Source organism: Balaenoptera ricei, chromosome 12 (assembly GCF_028023285.1).
Source record: "Balaenoptera ricei isolate mBalRic1 chromosome 12, mBalRic1.hap2, whole genome shotgun sequence".
NCBI classification, from domain to species: Eukaryota; Metazoa; Chordata; class Mammalia; order Artiodactyla; family Balaenopteridae; genus Balaenoptera; species Balaenoptera ricei.
This window is the reverse complement of record NC_082650.1, coordinates 21,867,840-21,886,627: the sequence shown is the minus strand read 5'-3', so window position 1 is coordinate 21,886,627 and position 18,788 is coordinate 21,867,840. Positions and strand designations below refer to the sequence as shown.

The window sequence follows — 18,788 nt, the reverse complement described above, 5'->3', positions numbered from 1 at the left end:
GATCTGTTTCATATTTATTTAATACCCTTCAAAGACTTCCTGTTGTCCACACTAGGACAGAGTCTATAATTCTTACCATGGCTTAAAAAGCCACCCACAGCTTGGCACCTGCCTGCCCCTCATGCCCTCTCCCTTGATTTCAATAAGAATGGTTTCTTCTTGAACATCTGGGAATTCACCCTTGCTTTCATGTCTTTGACTAGAAAGTTCTTGCCGCCCATCTTTGTTCAACTAATTGTTACTCATCCTTCCCATCACAGCTTAAATGCTACGTTATTCATTTATTCCTTCTCTTACTATATAACAGGCATTGTGGTAAGCACTGAGGATACAATGATATGTAGAAATAGACTCAGTCCCTCACCTCACAGAACTTAGATATGCTAGAAGGGGAGAACCATTATGCAAATGAAGATATTCAAATTTAAGTACTAATAAAAGAAGAGCTTAAAAAATAAAAGAGATTCATGGTTCTATAAGAATGTATAAAATCTGACCTACTCTAGCAGATCAGGGAAAACCTTCCAATGTGATAGCTGGTTAGTTATAATAGTTGAGCTAAGCTATAAAATAGAAATATAACTTAATGAGTCTAAGGGGTGGATAACTAACAGCATAGGCAGAAACAGAAGCATGTGTAAATCCACATGGCAGGAAGGAACGTGGTAAAATCAAGGAAACAAATGAAAGCCAGTGTAAGAGGAGCAAGGTAGGATGTGGGGGTATGAGACAGGTAGAAGCCAACTCTATGAAGGGCACTCTAGGCTTCATTAAAAATAGGGGTCTTTCGCAGATGTAGAGAATGGATGTGAGGACGTGGGGAGGGGGAAGGGTAAGCTGGGACGAAGTGAGAGAGTGGCATGGACATATATACACTACCAAATGTGAAATAGCTAGCTAGTGGGAAGCAGCCACACAGCACAGGGAGATCCGCTCGGTGCTTTGTGACCACCTAGAGGGGTGGGATAGGGAGGGTGGGAGGGAGATGCAAGAGGGAGGAGATATGGGGATGTATGTATATGTATAGTTGATTCACTTTGTTATACAGCAGAAACTAACACACCATTGTAAAGCAATTATACTCCAATAAAGATGTTAAAAAAAATTTTTTTTTAATAAAAAAAGATAGGGGTCTTTGAAAAAGAGCAATGGAAGGCCAATAACATGTTTGAAGCTGGCATATAATGTGTCAGGTTTCTAGTTTGAAACACTCACTCTGGTGGTTGTGAGAATGAACTGGAAGGAGGCAAAAATAAATGCAGAGACAAACTAGAAACTATTACACTACTCTAGACAGAGATGATCACAAAAATTAAGATGTTGTTCATGGAGATGGGAAAAATTGACTTATTAGAGAGATGTGTGAGACGACCTTAACAAGACAAAGTAATGGACTGAATATATATATGTGATGAAAGAGATGGACACAGCAAAGATGACCCCCAGGCTTGAGTTACAAAACTGAATGAATGATAGTACCATTGAATGAAATGGAATACCAGAGGAGGACCAAGCTTGTTGGAAAAAAGCATGACTTCGGCTGTAGCTGTATCGAGTTTGAGGTACCATTAAGATGTGTAAAATGAGATGTTCTGAGGACTATTTGATCAACTGTTCTGGAACAGAGGAGAAATCTGGATTAGGACATAGATCTGTGGAATATCTGTATAGGTGGTAGACATGCAGCATTGAACATGGAAGAACTCATCAACCAAGAAGACATAATATGAGAAGAGTGTTTAAAAGCCAATCCTTAAGGAAATTCAACGTTTAATGGCTGGAGTAAAGGGTGAACTTAGAAAGGAAACCAAGAAGTGCAGCCAAAAAGGTAGGAAGAAAACAGGAGAAACTGAGGTCGAAGAGCCGATATGTTTTGGTGAAGCATAAGAAAAGAAGCCAGACTGTTGGAGGAGGAGGAGTGCAGAGTACAGACCGGGAATCAATGAGTGTAGACTCACTGGAGAAGTTTGTCTTTGAAGAGAAGGAGAGATATAGAGCAGTATTTGTGAAGTTGATGGAAACTTTTTGATTGTGTTTGAATGAAAAGCATTTGAGCATATTCATAAGCTGTGAAAAAACTGGTTTGAAAGGAAGGTGAACACTTATAAGAGAAAGAATGCCTAATGGTAAGTGTAAGGTTCACAAAAAAGCAGAGAATGATCCCTGTGCCCCCATGACACTCCTACACTTACCCTAATTCTGACTACGCTTGTGTTTTCTCTGTGAATATCTGTATTCCTCGTTAGACTGTACTGCGTGAGAACAAGAACCACCCTTGCCTCATTTGCTTCTGTATCCCTAGTGTGCAGCACAACTCAGACAGGAGGCATTAATAAATTTCATTCTTTTTTTTTTTTAATTATTTATTTATTTTTGGCTGTGTTGGGTCTTCGTTTCTGTGCGAGGGCTTTCTCTAGTTGCGGCAAGTGGGGACCACTCTTCATCGCGGTGCGCGGGCCTCTCACCATCGCGGCCTCTCCTGCTGCGGAGCAGAAGCTCCAGACGCGCAGGCTCAGCAATTGTGGCTCACGGGCCCAGCCGCTCCGAGGCATGCGGGATCCTCCCGGACCAGGGCCCGAACCCGCGTGCCCTGCATTGGCAGGCGGACTCTCAACCACTGCGCCACCAGGGAAGCCCAATAAATTTCATTCTTAATTGCACATTCAAGTGAATGAAATTGGAGGTACATTTAATAAAATGGTCAACCCCAGAAGTCTCATAATACTATAGCATATGCATATATATGTATGCACACACACTATGGTTATCAATTTCTTTAGACTAAAATTTAAATTGACATCATTACCTTAAGCATAAGCTGTTTGGGCACTAAGATGAGAAGGTCTTAGAATGAGATAGAAATTGAAAGTCAACCAATAACTGAGAACTCTCCACAAATAGATGAGCAAGGCTGTGAGTCATTTTTGTGCAGAAAATTGAGCCCTGATTATATCAAGGAAACAAATTGTGAAAGCACACAACCTGTTAAGACAAGTGGATGCATCATTCACACCAATCCAGGTGAAACCCCACATAACAGGACTTCTGTATCTGAGATGGTATGATGACCTACTAAGTCAAAACAACTTAAAAAGAAAAGAAAAGAAAAGAAAACCTTCTCTTTGTTTTTGGAGACAATATTAAATGCCTCATATAAAGAAGCGAGTCCATGCAGGAGAAGAGAAATCAGATGTGCGTTCCTTTCCCAGCTTTGCCATTTTTAAAGACAAGTTCTTTAATCTAGTCTCAGTTTCTTTATCTGTGAAATGGGCATAATCGTACTTCATAGGGTGCTTGAATAAGGTAAGGGGGATTATATACTCAGAATAGCTATCCACTTCCCTAACCTGAGAATTTTACATTTCCATTGTCAGTTCTGACATATTCTGACTATACTCTATAAACTCTGATTTTTACCTCAGTAGAATGAGGATGACATGCTATATCTGGGATTGCTGAGAAGACTAAATAAGATAATGTGCATGAAGGTCCTTTGTGAAATAAAAAGAACTACTTTTTTAAATTGAAGTATAGTTGACTTACAATATCATATTAGTTTCAGATGTACGACATAGTGATTCGATATTTTTATAGATTATACTCCATATAAAATTATTATAAAATAATGGCTATATTCCCTGTGTTGTACATTACATCCTTGTAGCTTATTTTGTACCTAGTAGTTTGTACCTCTTAATCCCCTTCACCTATCTTGCCCCTCCCCTCACACCTCTCCCTTCTGGTAACCACTAGTTTATTCTCTGTAACTGTGAGTCTGTTTCTGTTTTATTATATTAACTCATTCGTTGTATTTTTTAGATTGCACATATAAGTGATAACATGCAGTATTTGTCTTTCTCTAATTTATTTCACTAAGCATAATTCTCTCCAGGCCCATCCATGTTGTTGCAATGGCAAAATTTCATTTTTTTAATGGCTGAGTAATTTTTCATTGTGTATATATACCACATCTTTATCCATTCATCTGTTGATGAACACTTAAGATAGTTTTCCTATCTTGGCTACTGCAAATAATGCTGCTATGGACATTGGAGTGAATATATCTTTATGAATTAGTGTTTTCATTTTTTTCAGGTATAATTCCAGGAGTGGAATTGCTGGATCATATTGTAGTTCTATTTTTAATTTCTTGAGGAACTGCCATACTGTTTTCCATAGTGGCTGCACCAACTTACATTCCCACCAACGTATATTACGGTTCCCTTTTCGTTACATCTTCACCAACACTTATTATTTCTTGACTTTTTGAGGATAGCCATTCTGACAAGTATGAGATGATATCTCATTGTGGTTTTGACTTGCATTTCCCTGATGATTAGCGATGTTGAGCACCTCTTCATGCGCCTATTGGCCATTATACAAAGAACTACTTAAATTAGGGAGCAGCAGACTACAGCCAGTGGGCCATATCCAGCCCACCCACCGTCTGTTTTTCTTTTTTTGTTCTTTTATGACCCAGCTAAGAATGGTTTTTACATTATTTAATGATTGGGAAAATATCAAAAGAAGATGAATATTTCAAGACATGTGAAAATTATATGAAATTCAAACAAAATATGATGCATCAGAATCCCTTAGGGTAGTTCAACTTAACTTCTGTTGATTCTCACAAATGCTTCCGTTTTTTTGTTTTTTGTTTTTAATTGTGACTAGCTTGGCTTCCTCTTTTGGTAAAAATCTTTTAGTTTGGACAATCAGTCAAGGTGACCTGGGTGGGCTTAATGAGTGCCTCTCCCCTCTATGGCAGTGTTTCTCAATCTTTCTTTCATTATTGACTCCCTCCACCAAGGAAATTTTTAGATATTTTTTTCCTAATTTCCACCCCATGGAAATGTTTTATTGTGGTAAAATATGCATAGCACAACATAATATTTATCATTTTAAGCATTTATAAGGGTACAATTGAGTGTCATTGAATCCATTCACGGTGTTATATAAGCATCATCACTATCTATACCCAAAATATTATCATTATCCCCAACTTAAGCTCTGTACCATATATAATCATTCCCTATTCCCCACTCCCCCCAGGCCCTGGTAACCTCTATTATACATTTCATCTCTGTGAAGTATTCTAGGTATTCTAGTATCTTATATAAATGGAGTCATATAATATTTGTCCTTCTGTGTCTGGCTTATTTCACTTAGCGTTAAGTTTTCAAGGTCAGAATTCCGTTCCTCTTTATGGCTGAATATTGTCCCGTTGTACGTGTATACAGCATTCTGCTCATCCATTTATCAGCTGACAGACACTTGGGATGTTGCAGAGTATCAGAAGCAAACGGCGACTGGCCTTGCTGAAGAATGTTTGGAGTAGGGGGGGTCTGTATTTGTAATATCAGCAGCTTTAAAATCTGACACAAGAGTAACTGCTGTCTCTGTCTTGTTTCCGATTCCACTGCAGGGTGTGTTGGGTGCATCACGTAACGGGGATGTGGGTGTACCCTTTCCTGGAACACATTGGCCCAGGAGCCAGAATCCTCTTCTTTGGGTCTACAACCATCTTAATGAACTTTTTGTACCTGCTGGGAGAAGTTCTGAACAGCTATATCTGGGATACACAGAGAAGTAAGTATTGTTTGGGGGAGCATAAAACAAAAGAATTGCTGCCTAAAAGAGTGTGTGCAGAGACGGATGGAAAATTCCACTGTAGCACAGGATCCCTTATGAAGAGTTTCATTTTTATAACTACCATATTAATGTGAGCTGCTGGCAGTTACCTGAAAGGTTTATTACTCACTTTGTCATATTAGCTAGTAAAACATCCAAATCTAAGACAAAAGAAGCATGTCTATAAAATTTTATAGGGAGAAATGTAGCGTTAGCAGAAAAAAAAAGTTTAGGAAGTTCACTCTGACTAACAAAACACTGCTGTAGCTAAAGGGACCCCCCCGCCCCGGTGAAATAGACAAATTATTAAATGTAACCAAACAGTCTCATTAGAAATCAGCCAAATCTCCACTTCTTACATCATCCTTCGCGTGGGCGCAGCAGCTTCCAAGAGGGCTTGCCACCACTCTGCCAGAACTCTCAGCAGTGCAGAATACCTCTGGCAAGTGTGATGAAGCAGTGACTGTCATATTCAAGACTTGAAGGTGGCAAAGAGGGACGGGCAGTAAAGGGTAATACTTCATTGCTGCAAAAACTCTCTTCACCTATGATTTGATTTCCCTTTTGTTTCTATTTATGGCAGAGCCTCCATCCTGGCAAGGCATGTAATCTTAGCCCAGCTGTGCAAAACATAACTTGTCCAAAGTGTATGTCAGATAACGTAAAAATAGGAAGGTGGAAAAAACGACAGCACAGATATGTAGTGATTTGAGTCCTGCATGAAAATACATCCAAAGGCAAGATGGTTTGGGGATTTTAGAGACCTCTGGGTATCGCCTCCGATACAGTCACAACATCGTAGACATCACCTGCAAATGATCTCTGTTCCACAAACATTGAGCACCCTCCTTTGTGCCAAATACTATGCCAGGAAGTTGATCTAATTAGACAAATAAAACACAGTCATTGCATGTTATCGAATTGGACTTCTTCTGTGCATGGATCTTCTAGGACTGTATGCGTCAAGGTGTTAGCCAATGTTAAATGGCCCAGAGGAATTTGAGGGTTTCCTTTCACAGTAGCTGGCTTGATTTTAGGCAGTGGTCTATTAGAAAAAGTGTTAAATATTTTTACCAATTCCTGCTACAGCTTGGGGGACCAGAAATTAATCTTTTAATAATTTTCTTCTCTGTTCAATGGGAATTGTAATCTTTCTCTATTAGATAACTTATAAAAATATTTAGTTAACTTACAAAAATATTTTCAAAACAAAATATAAACTTTTCTCAGCTTCTTGGGAGAAAGGCTATATTTAAATTTAAGCTAATGTGTCCAATCTATGTTATTCAGGAAGTACTTATGACTCCTGTTTCCCCTTGATTAGCTCGATTCCAAAGTTCATTTGGCCGTTGTTCTACTACTTTTAAGAGAAGATTGCCTGAAAACCAGGAGAGAAAAAATCCAGTCTAGATTAATAGAATATTGCTGTTTAGCAGCTTTGAGTTAGACGTTAAAAATGAATAGTGAAGCTAAGGTTTTTGTTTCTTGTTTTTAATGATCTGTCCAATTTAATTTGTGCCATTCTCTTAATAACATGAGTTAAGGTTGACTAACATTTTGTAACTCATTTCAGATGTAGAGATTAATTTTATCTACATGGAACCATCTAGTTAATTCCCCAGAGGCAGATGTTTTGTGTCAAGTGCATCTTTTTTGTTTATGAGAGTGATTGCAAACTGATGGCCTCCTCCAAATTTTACCTGCCAAAAAGTTTTGTTAGGCCTACATAGGATTTTTGTTTTTGAACCAACATTTAAAAATTGGGAGATTTCACATAAAGGACAGATTTCTCAGCTAATCAAGTATTTTAACATCTGGCAACACCAAGCCCACTATCCTCTTCTGGCAACAATGGATTAGAAATGAGTATCAGTTGCCCCCGTTATATGGCCCTTTAATTTTCCCTAGTTCTCACCAGGCCATTTTGCTCCCTCACAGTGGCTTGGTTCTGTAGGTAGTTGAGTTTGAAACTGTTGATTAAAAGCAGTCGTTTCTGTGTGTGCATGTGTGTTTGTATGTATTAGAAGGAATTGAATACAATCAAGTACAGTATTACAATCCTGAGTACATTTATTACACCCCAAATAAACCCCCCCAAGGAGCAGGAATACCACATTTGAGCCCCCTTCCTTGGATCCATCTTTACAGGTTTTTAATGGCTCAGCTTCCTTCACTTGGTTATGTTGGCTTCAACTTCAAAATAAAAATCACATTATTACAGAATCTTAGAATCAAAAATTAGATTAGAAACCATCTATGCCAATTTCTTTTTTTTTTTTTACTAAGAGGCAGCTGAGGCCCAGCAATAAGTGACCCACCAAAATAAGTGGTTGTGGCTTCCCTGGTGGCGCAGTGGTTGAGAATCTGCCTGCCAGTGCAGGGGACACGGGTTCGAGCCCTGGTCTGGGAAGATCCCACATGCCGCGGAGCAACTGGGCCCGTGAGCCACAATTACTGAGCCTGCGCGTCTGGAGCCTGTGCTCCGCAACAAGAGAGGATGCAATAGTGAGAGGCCCGCGCACCAAGATGAAAAGTGGCCCCCGCTTGCCACAACTAGAGAAAGCCCTCGCACAGAAACGAAGACCCAACACAGCCATAAATTAATTAATTAATTAATTTTTTTAAAAAATAAATAAGTGTTTGCAAAGTCAACACCTTCTGACTGATGTTCAATCCTCTGTTATTTCTAGTAAACCATCAGAATGTCACCATTGGAAACCCAGACACATGAGAGCTCAGAAATTTTACTCAGAATCATGGATCTAGCTTATAAAATAACAAAACAGATAAGCATGATATGAACTATGAACAAAAAGCCCTTAAAATAGGCTAAATTAACAATGAAGCATTTGCTCTTTTTAAAAGAAAGTAACTCGGACTTCCCTGGTGGTGCAGTGGTTAAGAATCCGCCTGCCAATGCAGGGGACGCGGGTTCGAGCCCTGGTCCAGGAAGATCCCACATGCCGCGGAGCAACTAAGCCCGTGAGCCGCAACTACCGAGCCTGCGCTCTAGAGCCCACGAGCCACAACTACTGAGCCTGTGTGCCCTAGAGCCCACGCGCCACAACTACTAAGCCCACGTGCTGCAACTACTGAAGCCCACACACCTAGAACTCATGCTCTGCAACAAGAGAAGCCACCGCAATGAGAAGCCCACGCACCGCAACGAAGAGTAGCTCCCGCTCACTGCAGCTAGAGAAAAGCCCGTGCACAGCAACAAAGACCCAACGCAGCCAAAATAAATAAATATTTTTTTAAAAAATAAATAAGGGCTTCCCTGGTGGCGCAGTGGTTGAGAATCTGCCTGCCAACGCAGGGGACACGGGTTCGAGCCCTGGTCTGGGAAGATCCCACATGCCGCGGAGCAACTAGGCCCGTGAGCCACACCTACTGAGCCTGCGCCTCTGGAGCCTGTGCTCCGCAACAAGAGAGACTGCGATAGTGACAGGCCCGTGCACCACGATGAGGAGTGGCCCCCACTTGCCACAACTAGAGAAAGCCCTCACACAGAAACGAAGACCCAACACAGCAAGAAAGAAAGAGAAAGAAAGAAAGAAAGAAAGAAAAAGAAAGAAAGAAAGAAAGAAGAAAGAAAGAAAGAAAGAAAGAAAGAAAGAAAGAAAGAAAGGGAAAGGGAAAGGAAAGAAAAGAAAAGAAAAGAAAAAAGAAAAGAAAAGAAAAGAAAAGAAAAGAAAGTAACTCAAGGTGGCTTTGTGGATGTTACATTGGTTTGCTAGGGAAGCTACAACAAAGGACCACTAAAGAGCTTAAACAATAGAAATGTAATGTCCCACAGTTCTGGAGGCCTGAAGTCCAAAATCGGGAGATTGGCAGGACTGGTTGCTTCTGAGGACTGTGAGGGAGGGATCTGGCCCAGGCCTCTCTCCTTGGTTTGTAGATGACCGTCTTCATGTTTACATGGCATTCTCCCCTATATGTGAGGCGATCTCCACATTTCCCCTTTTTGTAAAGACATCAGCCATATTTGATTAGGGCTCACCCTAATTTTAACTTGGAAAAGACCCTATTCCCAAATACAATCACATTCTGAGGTAAGAGGGGTTATATTTGAAGAGACACAATTCAGCCCATAACATTCTACCTCTGCCCCCCAAAATTCATGTCCTTCATTGATGCAAAGTACATTCCCAACAACCCCCAAAGTATTTCCAGCATCAACTCTTATGTCCAAAATCTCATCTTAAATATCATCTAAATCAGGTATGGGTAAGACCCAGGGTATGATTCATCCTGAAGCAAAATTGCTCTCCAGTTGTGAACCTGTGAAACCAGACAGGAATTTATCTACTTCCAAAACACAGTGGTGGAACAGGCATAGAACATACATTCCCCTTTCCAAAAAACAGAATCATAGGGAGAAAAGGGTCACAGTTCTCAACCAAGTTTGAAAGCTAGCAGGACAAATTCCGTTCGAGTTTAAGGCTTGAGAATAATCCTCTTTGGCCGAATGCCATATCCTCAGGACTCCTCAGGAAGGAGGGTGTGGCCCCGCCCTCTTGGCGCTGGGTGGCGGCCCTCTGGGGCCAAGGAGCAGCCAGCCCTTGGGCCACCTTCAGATTCATTCTTCCTTTATTTCATCCTGTCTCTGTCTCTTTCAGTCCAGGCTGGCTGTGTTTCTGCTGGTACAGAATTCTCCCATGTAATTCGTGGGGTTCCAAGTCATCAGATGAGAGGTCTCCCACAGGTCCTTCCTGGCTTCTACTGAGATGGTTCCTTGGATCCATGAGTCACATGCCTCATCTCTTTAGCAAATGGTTGTGCAGACACACCCTTGGCCTCCTCTCACATTCTGAGGCCCTGGGCATCAGGACTTCAACACATGAATTTGAGGGAGACACAGTTCAGCCTATAATTGCTGAAATATTCTGTGCTTAAGCTAAAAATTTATTCTAATTCCAGTGTGTCTGACTGGGATGACCAGTCTTATTAAAGTCAAATTTTATACGACGAGAAATGCAAGTGTCCAAAAGTGAAAGGTTGGGGTGAGGGCGGGGAAAGCAGGTAAAAGAGGAGACGGGAGAGGAGGTCGGAGCCAGGCCCATGTAACAGAAACCTCCGCCTTTGTTCTCCCCCAGCCTTCCATCCAGCTCATGTCCCACGCAGGCCTCCAGGGTTCCAGCGCCGCCCGCCCGGCAGGCCCCTCTCCCAGCATGGGGGAACCGCATGTGACTGACTCTCTCAGGGTCAATCAGCTCTTCCTCTACGTTTCTGAAAGAGCATCCTGCCTCAGCTTTGTGACAGGTTTCTTTCTGCTAGTTGTGTGGAAATTATACCTCTGGTTCTTCCAAATATTATTTACAGCTGTCTAATTTTTTCCGTCCACCTCAAAGCTGCCAAACTAAAGTAGGTGGGGAGCCATTTTCCCTGTCTGGGTCAATGAACACCCCCTGTTCTCCACCCCCGCTTTTTAAGATTCCACTATTGCTGCCAACTCAACCCATCTGCAGGAGAACACTTAGGAGAAAAGAGACTTTGAAAAGAAAAGCAAGCAGTTATTAGCTTCTCCACAGGAGAGGGAACATGGGACAGAGCTGGGACCCAAGTCATGTGTGCTGTTTGAACAGAATCTATGTTGTGTTTTTCTGCCTTTGCCTTGGTTACCCAACAACTAAGCCATCTCCTGCCTTCTCCCCCTCAACCCTATTCCTCCTCCCTTCAGACGTCCTTACTCTTCAATTTGAAGTTTTCCTTAAAATGATTTCTGAGAAGTACTTTGGAAAAAGTGTTATAGATCTCTGCCAGTTCCTTAGTCATGAAAACCAAACCTAAAAGACTGTCTAAGGACACCTGTTCTGAGAATGTTACCCACATTCTGCTGCTACCACCCTGATCACACAAACACATGGTGCTAGGAGCTGGGAGCTGGGGGAAGGCGCAGGGGTGTCTCTCCTACTCTAAGCCCTATTGTGACGACCCTCCATGTTTCATTCTACTGCTTTCCCACTAGTTCGGCCTTCTCTATGTTCACCGTTTATTAATTTATTCCATAAAGATTAATTGAACTCCTACTCTCAGACAGACACTGTGTTAGGTGCTTGGGTTATAATCAGGAACAAAACAGTTAAGGGCTCTACCTTCAGAGAATTTGCAACTTATAAGAGAATACCAACAAAACCTGCAATGCAGTATCTGGGGTTCTTTTGTTCCAGCAAAAAGGCTCTGAGAATTTGGTGTTAGGAAAAAGGTGTTTACGTAGAAGCAAAAGAAAAAAGAAGTGGGGAGCATTTACCAGATTTAACTTTAATTTATGAGAATGACTTAAACATTTTCATCTCCGGGAAAATGAAATATCACTAACTATTCATTACAGACAACAGGCAAGGTCTTACCAGTCCGGTACGTATGAGTCTTTCAGGAAGAAAAACATAGTTCTACCGGGCCTGGGTAGAACAGAGGGAGAACTTGAGTTTAAGTACACGTGGGTCTGGAAATAAATAGTTCTTGTGGCTAATAAGCTCTCTATGGGCCTTAAAAACAAAACAAAACAAAACAAATAAACAAAAAGATTTGCTTTTGAAAATCCAGAGTCCTTGCCTTGGGAAGGGACAGGAGTAAAATAAAAATAAATGAGGTCTCTTTGAAACTCATCAGCTCCACACCTCCTGTTGCTAGAAGCTGGTTACAAGGCAGTCCAGTTGGGATTTGTGTGCAAACTCAACGAGTCAAGAACTAACTTGCGTCCCTCACTCCCAGAGGCCTTAAGAGCTGGGTGTGTCTCAGAGAAGTTATGTCCCGATTTGGGGGGAAGGGGAGGGAGGGAGGTCACTGAGGAAGTTTCTGGAGAAAGTTGTAAATGACTTTTCTTCTTAGCGAGGCGAAAAGGGGTGAGCATGAAGGGTTTGTGGGGAGAAGTGTGGAGAGATGAGAGTGGCAAACCTGCTCCTAGTTTAATCTGATGTCCAAATAAAGAACTTTGCCTGTATTTCTAGGTATGGAAGAAGAGAAAGAGAAGCCTAAATTGGAATGAGATCTAAGTCTAAAGGGAAGAGCAGGATGGAGCCACCAATGAAGACTCATTACCCCCGGGCGTTGGTAACGCAGGAGAGGAAGCTTCAAAGAAACCATTGGAATCCACCTTCACCTCCCTGCCCCAGAGAGAGGGAACACCTTTTATGCAGAAATATATACATAAGAATAAAATACAGATATTTCCAAAATAACTTGCCCTCAACTGTGTTTTAAAGAATTCTTTCCAAATTCATTATTGATAATAACATCTTTTTTCTTTTTTTTTTTTACCTCTTCTAATTTTTAAAACTAAAATTGGTCATTGGATTTTAATTTTTGCAATTGTAATTCCATTTAATCAAGGAAGAATAGAATCCTATTGTGTTTCTTGTTGAGAAATATGTGAAAGTCAAAGGAGCAGATGTGAGGCATAGCATTCATGTATTTATTTAGTCCTTACAGGAGGCTGAAGAATGTAAGCATAAGCCTGGAGGAAACAAGATGGATGTTCCCTATTGCAATAATGTCACAGTTGGTCTCCAACAGGCAATATGAGTAATAATTGCATTGATTTAGTTAAAACCCTGAGTGTATTTGGATCTCATGATTTAATTTTGTGAAACATTTCCTAGATGCAAACTATAACTTTAATAAAGAGCAAGCAACCCCTAGCCTAATGCCTGCATGGTGCGTCTCAAACCCCTAACAACACTGGTGTTTCCTTTCTTATTTTGTTTCTATTACCTGTTGAAAATGGGTTTACTGAGCCTGGTTCTTGCAATTTTTTTATTTTAAAAATATGTATCTTTTTGATAAATCCAAAAAGAATAATCTTGTTGAAAAAAAAAGCTAACTTACAAAATCTTTGACCATACTGATTTTTAATAATACTAATGCCAAATAGGTAGTAGAAAACACATAAAAATAAATCTTAGAGAAATATAAGGAAGGAGTGAATAAAAGCAGAAATTAGGGGCTTCCCTGGTGGCGCAGTGGTTGAGAATTCGCCTGCCAATGCAGGGGACATGGGTTCGAGCCCTGGTCTGGGAAGATCCCACATGCCGCAGAGCAACTAGGCCCGTGAGCCACAATTACTGAGCCTGCGCGTCTGGAGCCTGTGCTCCGCAACAAGAGAGGCCACGATAGTGAGAGGCCCGCGCACCGCGATGAAGAGTGGCCCCCGCTCGCCGCAACTAGAGAAAGCCCTCGCACAGAAACGGAGACCCAACACAGCCAAAAAATAAATAAATAAATAAAATTAAAAAAAAAAAAAAAAGCAGAAATTAAGTAAGGCAGCAAGAAAAGAAACAGTGGAACTGATAAATAAATTGATTAATAAATGCAGTATCTCATCTATACAAATAGCATTAAAATATGAAACTACTGATATATTAACTGAAAAGAGAGAAACACAAACTACTTGGCAATACAAGCACAGATGTGAACAAATTTTTAGTTATACAAGTGTCATAACTATGACAACAAATTCTTAGAATCCAATGAAATTGAAGGAAAATGGATTCAATAAGAATTAGAAAGCTGTAATAGACTGATATTCGTGAAAGCCATTTTTTTAAACATCTTTATTGGAGTATAATTGCTTTACAAGGGTGTGTTAGTTTCTGCTGTATAACAAAGTGAATCAGCTATACATAAACATATATCCTCATATCTCCTCCCGCTTGCATCTCCCTCCCACCCTCCCTATCCCACCCCTCTAGGTAGTCACAAAGCACCGAGCTGATCTCCCTCTGGAAAGCCATTTTTTTTAATGTTCAATTAACTATCTCCAAAAAAGGAGTTGGGTCCAGAGCATTTTATGAGCAAGTTCTTGAAAACTTTCAAGTAACAATTCTCATGTTTATTAAACTGTTCCAAGATTACAGAATGATGAAACACTTCCCAAATTATTTTTCAAAGTTAATAAAACTCTCAAAACAAAGGCAACATGCAAAAAAATACTTTTTTACTTGCTTTAGCTAAAATGTCAGCAACATAAAGCCAACACTATAGAAATCGTTTTTCAAAAGTAAGGTTTATTCTAAAAATTCAAGGCTGGCTTAATATTAGGATCTTTGTTAAAAACATTGTCTCAATAGTGCACAAAGAAAAAATCATATGATTCTCTCCACAGTTGCTCTAAGGCATTTGAGAAATTTTAACATTTATTTTTGATAATACCATTAGTAATATAAAAAGATCTCATATCATGAGAAGAAACAGTCATCTCAAATACCAAAGGCATTCCCTTTTAAGGTCAGAAACCAGATAAAGATGTCCGTGACAGTGTTATTTTTCTGAGAGGTTTGTGTGTTACATCTAGCATCAAATAAGTTATATTTTGATCTGAAGTGAGAAAGGTCTATGTTTAAAAAAAAAAAAGTTTTATATAACTATAGAATTGATATTATTAACAGAAAATCAAATGTTGTTTAAAAAAAAAAAAAGGCAGGAAAGAAGAAAAACCACCATTTAAAAGGAGATTATTTCTCCAGTTGACTCTCAGAATGAAAAAACCTCAAGGAATGGAATATTTTTAAGGACTTTCTGGGACTGTTCATCTGGAGCCCTGTTACTACCCCTCTTCTTTAGCAAATAACACTTTCCTACTTTTTGCCACCAAACCAACACCTAAAGGAGTTGACACCTGTGGGGCCTTAGACCTAAGGCTGATTCAACTCACTTATACTGCAGCACGTTGGATTTATACATCACTGCTAGGTTTGAAATACGATTATACGATCAGATTTGGGGTTTGGTTTGGTTTTCCCATGGTGGGTCATCTTTGCTTTGGGAACCCCAGGCCCTGAACTCTGGCCACACTTCTGGCAAGACACCCAGGGCTGTCCCTCCGGGGAAAGGGAATGTGCTAAGACACGCCCACCCAGCCCAGGTGCTGCCAATGCACCCACTGACCCTTCACAGAAACTCCAGGCTTGTCCTGGAGCAGAATCCATCCGGATGACTCTACTACTTGCTCTATAATCACCGAGTGGTGAGAAAAAAATGACCTGCGGTTTCTCCCTTTGGCTTGGAACCTCCGGCTTAACCCCACCAGTGCTCAAAAGGATGTTCACGCTTTACCCTTTTCTCTACGTGCAAGTGTAAAGACGAATCCACCATCCACATTCTTGAGGAGGGGAGAGGAGGAGGAATGTGCTTCTAGCTCCACTTCTGGAACAAGAAATAATAATTAACTAATGCAAATTAATAGGCAAGCATTTAACAAGAAATTGTACCAAAGGTGCAGAACAATGAAAAGCTTCTCAAATTATTTTTCAGACTTAATATACCCCTCAAACTAAAACCAAAATTTTGCTTATCATAGATAAAATACCAGCAACCTAAATCTAATACTATAATAAAATGATAATTTTTCTCCTGAGGGACTTTTTAAAAAGACAAATAAAAATGGAAAAATATCCTAAATTCTGGAAAAGAAGACTCCATTCTTAAAGAGGTTATTTCTTCCTCCAAATAATTTATAAGTACTATGTAACTCCATTCTAAAATTGCCGTAGTTTTTTTTTCATTTAACAGAAGAAACAGGTAAAAACAACTGAAAAATCTTGAAAATGACACATAATTCAAGCATACTTGTGCTGTTAAAACATATTATAAAAATGCAATAACTAAAATACTGTGGTATGCCTCAAGAATAGAGAGGAAAATCAATAAAATAGAAAGCAAACCCAGAAACAGGTCCTAGAATATATATACATTTAGTAAATAATAAAGATAGCATTTCAAATCAGCAAGGCATACTAAATGATTGAAAGGTGCTACCACAAATGAATAACTATTTGGTAAAGAAGAAAAAGCTAGATTCCTCCCTTAAAACACACACCCACACACACACGCAAAACGTACACACATACAATTTCAGATAGATTAAATAATGAAATGTAAAAAAAAGTATAAAAAATATAAGAATATAGATGAACATCTGATCCTATAATAGAGATATGGGAAAAGTATGTACATATTATATATAATATGTATAGTATATGTACAATAATGTATAATGTATTTATGTATAATATAGGTATTAGGAAATTGACTATTATATATAATATATATGAGGAAATTGAATATAACATATATTAAGAAATTGAATCTTCAGGTCTTGTAGCTGATATACTGTAGGGTAATTGAGAGAATACCATCTAAGATGCGATCAAGATAATGAGAGCACCATTTCCTTAAATAAGAAACCTGGAGGAGAATTAGCCTGGGATGGGTTTGATAATGAACTTGACTTTGGATTTTTCTGTATGTAGGTCAGGTGCCAATTCAGTGAAATTGTAGGGACAGAATCTAGATTCCAGAGAATTGAGGAGTCATTGGCATTAGTGGATGGTAAAGAAGTAGAGCTAGCAATTACAGGATGCCATTTTTTGTTTTTGGCCACACCCCGAGGCATGCAGGATCTTAGTTCCCTGACCAGGGATTGAACCTATGACCCCTGTGGTGGAAGTGCAGAGTCCAAACCACTGGACCACCAGGGAGTCCCCCAGAATGCCATTTTGAAAGCAGAACTTAGACCTGTAGAACACAGCCTGCGAGGGGAATGTGAATCAATTGTGGATATTCCTGGTTTGTGACTATTCTGGGTTAGCCTTAGGAGGAAACACCTCTCCCACTGTCACAGGAAAGAGGAAAGAGACAAAAGTCCTTGGAAGTGAGTTTGCAGGACAAAGGGCAAAGTTCATGGACTTCTTTTTTGGTGGCTTTGATGGCTGCAATTTTTTCCTCAAAGAATTGTCTGAAGAGAGTGAGAGAACAGAGAATGGGGTTGGAGTCTATAACGTACCCTAAAAGAGTGGCCTAGGCTATGAAAATATAGAAAGCTGTCAAGCCCACACTGAGGGCCCTCAAAGATCATGAATTTACCTTGGTGATAACAAGGACCATTTGGGGATTTCCTCCAAGAGACTTCAACAAACCAGGCATCATGAAGAAGTTGAAAGTAGGTGCTACAAAAGAACAAGCAGGTGTGAGCCAAGGGCATTGGCAAGGATGGTCGGAAGGATGAACCATGGGGTCTAGAAGGAACTGAGGAGGAAAGACAGAGGACCAACACTGGGACACAGTAAAATGGTCCAGAGATTGGCAGTCTCAATAAGGTTGCAGACAGGGAAATGAGGGCAATAGACAGATAGGAAGTCATGATCATAACAGTTATTGGAATTTAACGTTTTACAGGTGCACGAGATCATACGATTTTTTGCTTTTTTAGTTAATGTGACGTGGTAGTAACATCCCCCAAAGATGTCCACATCCTCTAATCACCAGAGCCTTTGAATATCTTACCTTTCATGGCAAAAGGGACTTTGACATAGAATTAAGGTTAAGATTTTGATATGTGACGGTTACCCTGGATTATCCAGTGTATCCAGCGTAATTACAAAGGTCCCTGTAAGAGGGAGCAGGAAACTCACAGTGATTGCAAGACATGTGACCATGGTAACAGAAGTTGGAGTGATGCAAGGAAGAGGCCACAAGCCAAAGACTGCAGGTAGCCTCTAGAGGCTCAAAAAGGCAAGGAAACAGACTCTCCCCCAGAGCCTCAATACTGCCCTTATTAGCACCTTGACTTTAGGACTTCTGACCTCCAGAACTGTTAGGTAATTAATTTGAGTTTTAAGCCACTAAGTTTTGATAATTTTTTACAGCAGCAATAAGAAACATATGTTATCATTAAGCATTTTTATATGTTTATGTGGGCTAGACTTGTGCTATGCTAAACACATACACACACACACACACACACACACACACACCTCTACACACAGAGTAATAGCCACGTGGTAATATCTAAAACTCATATTTGTGACTTTCTAATCATTGAGTGACCAACACTGCTGTCCTTCACTAAGCCGAACCAATTACCCAGTGCTGAAAGCCTGTCAAAATCGCTCAGAATCTGATTTATTGAAATGGAAGTGCTGAGGATCATTGAAGAAGTCCCCATGGAAACATCCAAAGACATTTGGATGCTTTGCCTCCTCATCAACTAAGCAATGAAAACTTTTGAGACAGATAACTCTAATTTCAAGTACAATTCGAAGGATTTTGGAGTAATAACAAATGCCTATGTTAGCTACAGGGAGATTTGCCGGGAAGAGAGGTAGCCATCTTACGTCCAAGCTTTATTGAAAATATACATTTTCAAAGCCCCAGTCAAA

General features: G+C 40.0%; 1 protein-coding gene across 1 annotated transcript in view; it reads left to right on the top strand.

Annotated features, from left to right (window-relative positions):
- AIG1 (androgen induced 1) overlaps positions 1-12,812 on the top strand; it is a 227,381-nt gene extending 214,569 nt beyond the window's left edge. Inside the window, 2 exon segments of the mRNA XM_059941082.1 lie at positions 5,426-5,589; positions 12,582-12,812. Of these exon segments, the coding sequence (XP_059797065.1) occupies positions 5,426-5,589; positions 12,582-12,619 (202 nt within the window). The 3' untranslated portion in view covers positions 12,620-12,812.
- The last annotated feature ends 5,976 nt before the right edge of the window (positions 12,813-18,788 follow it).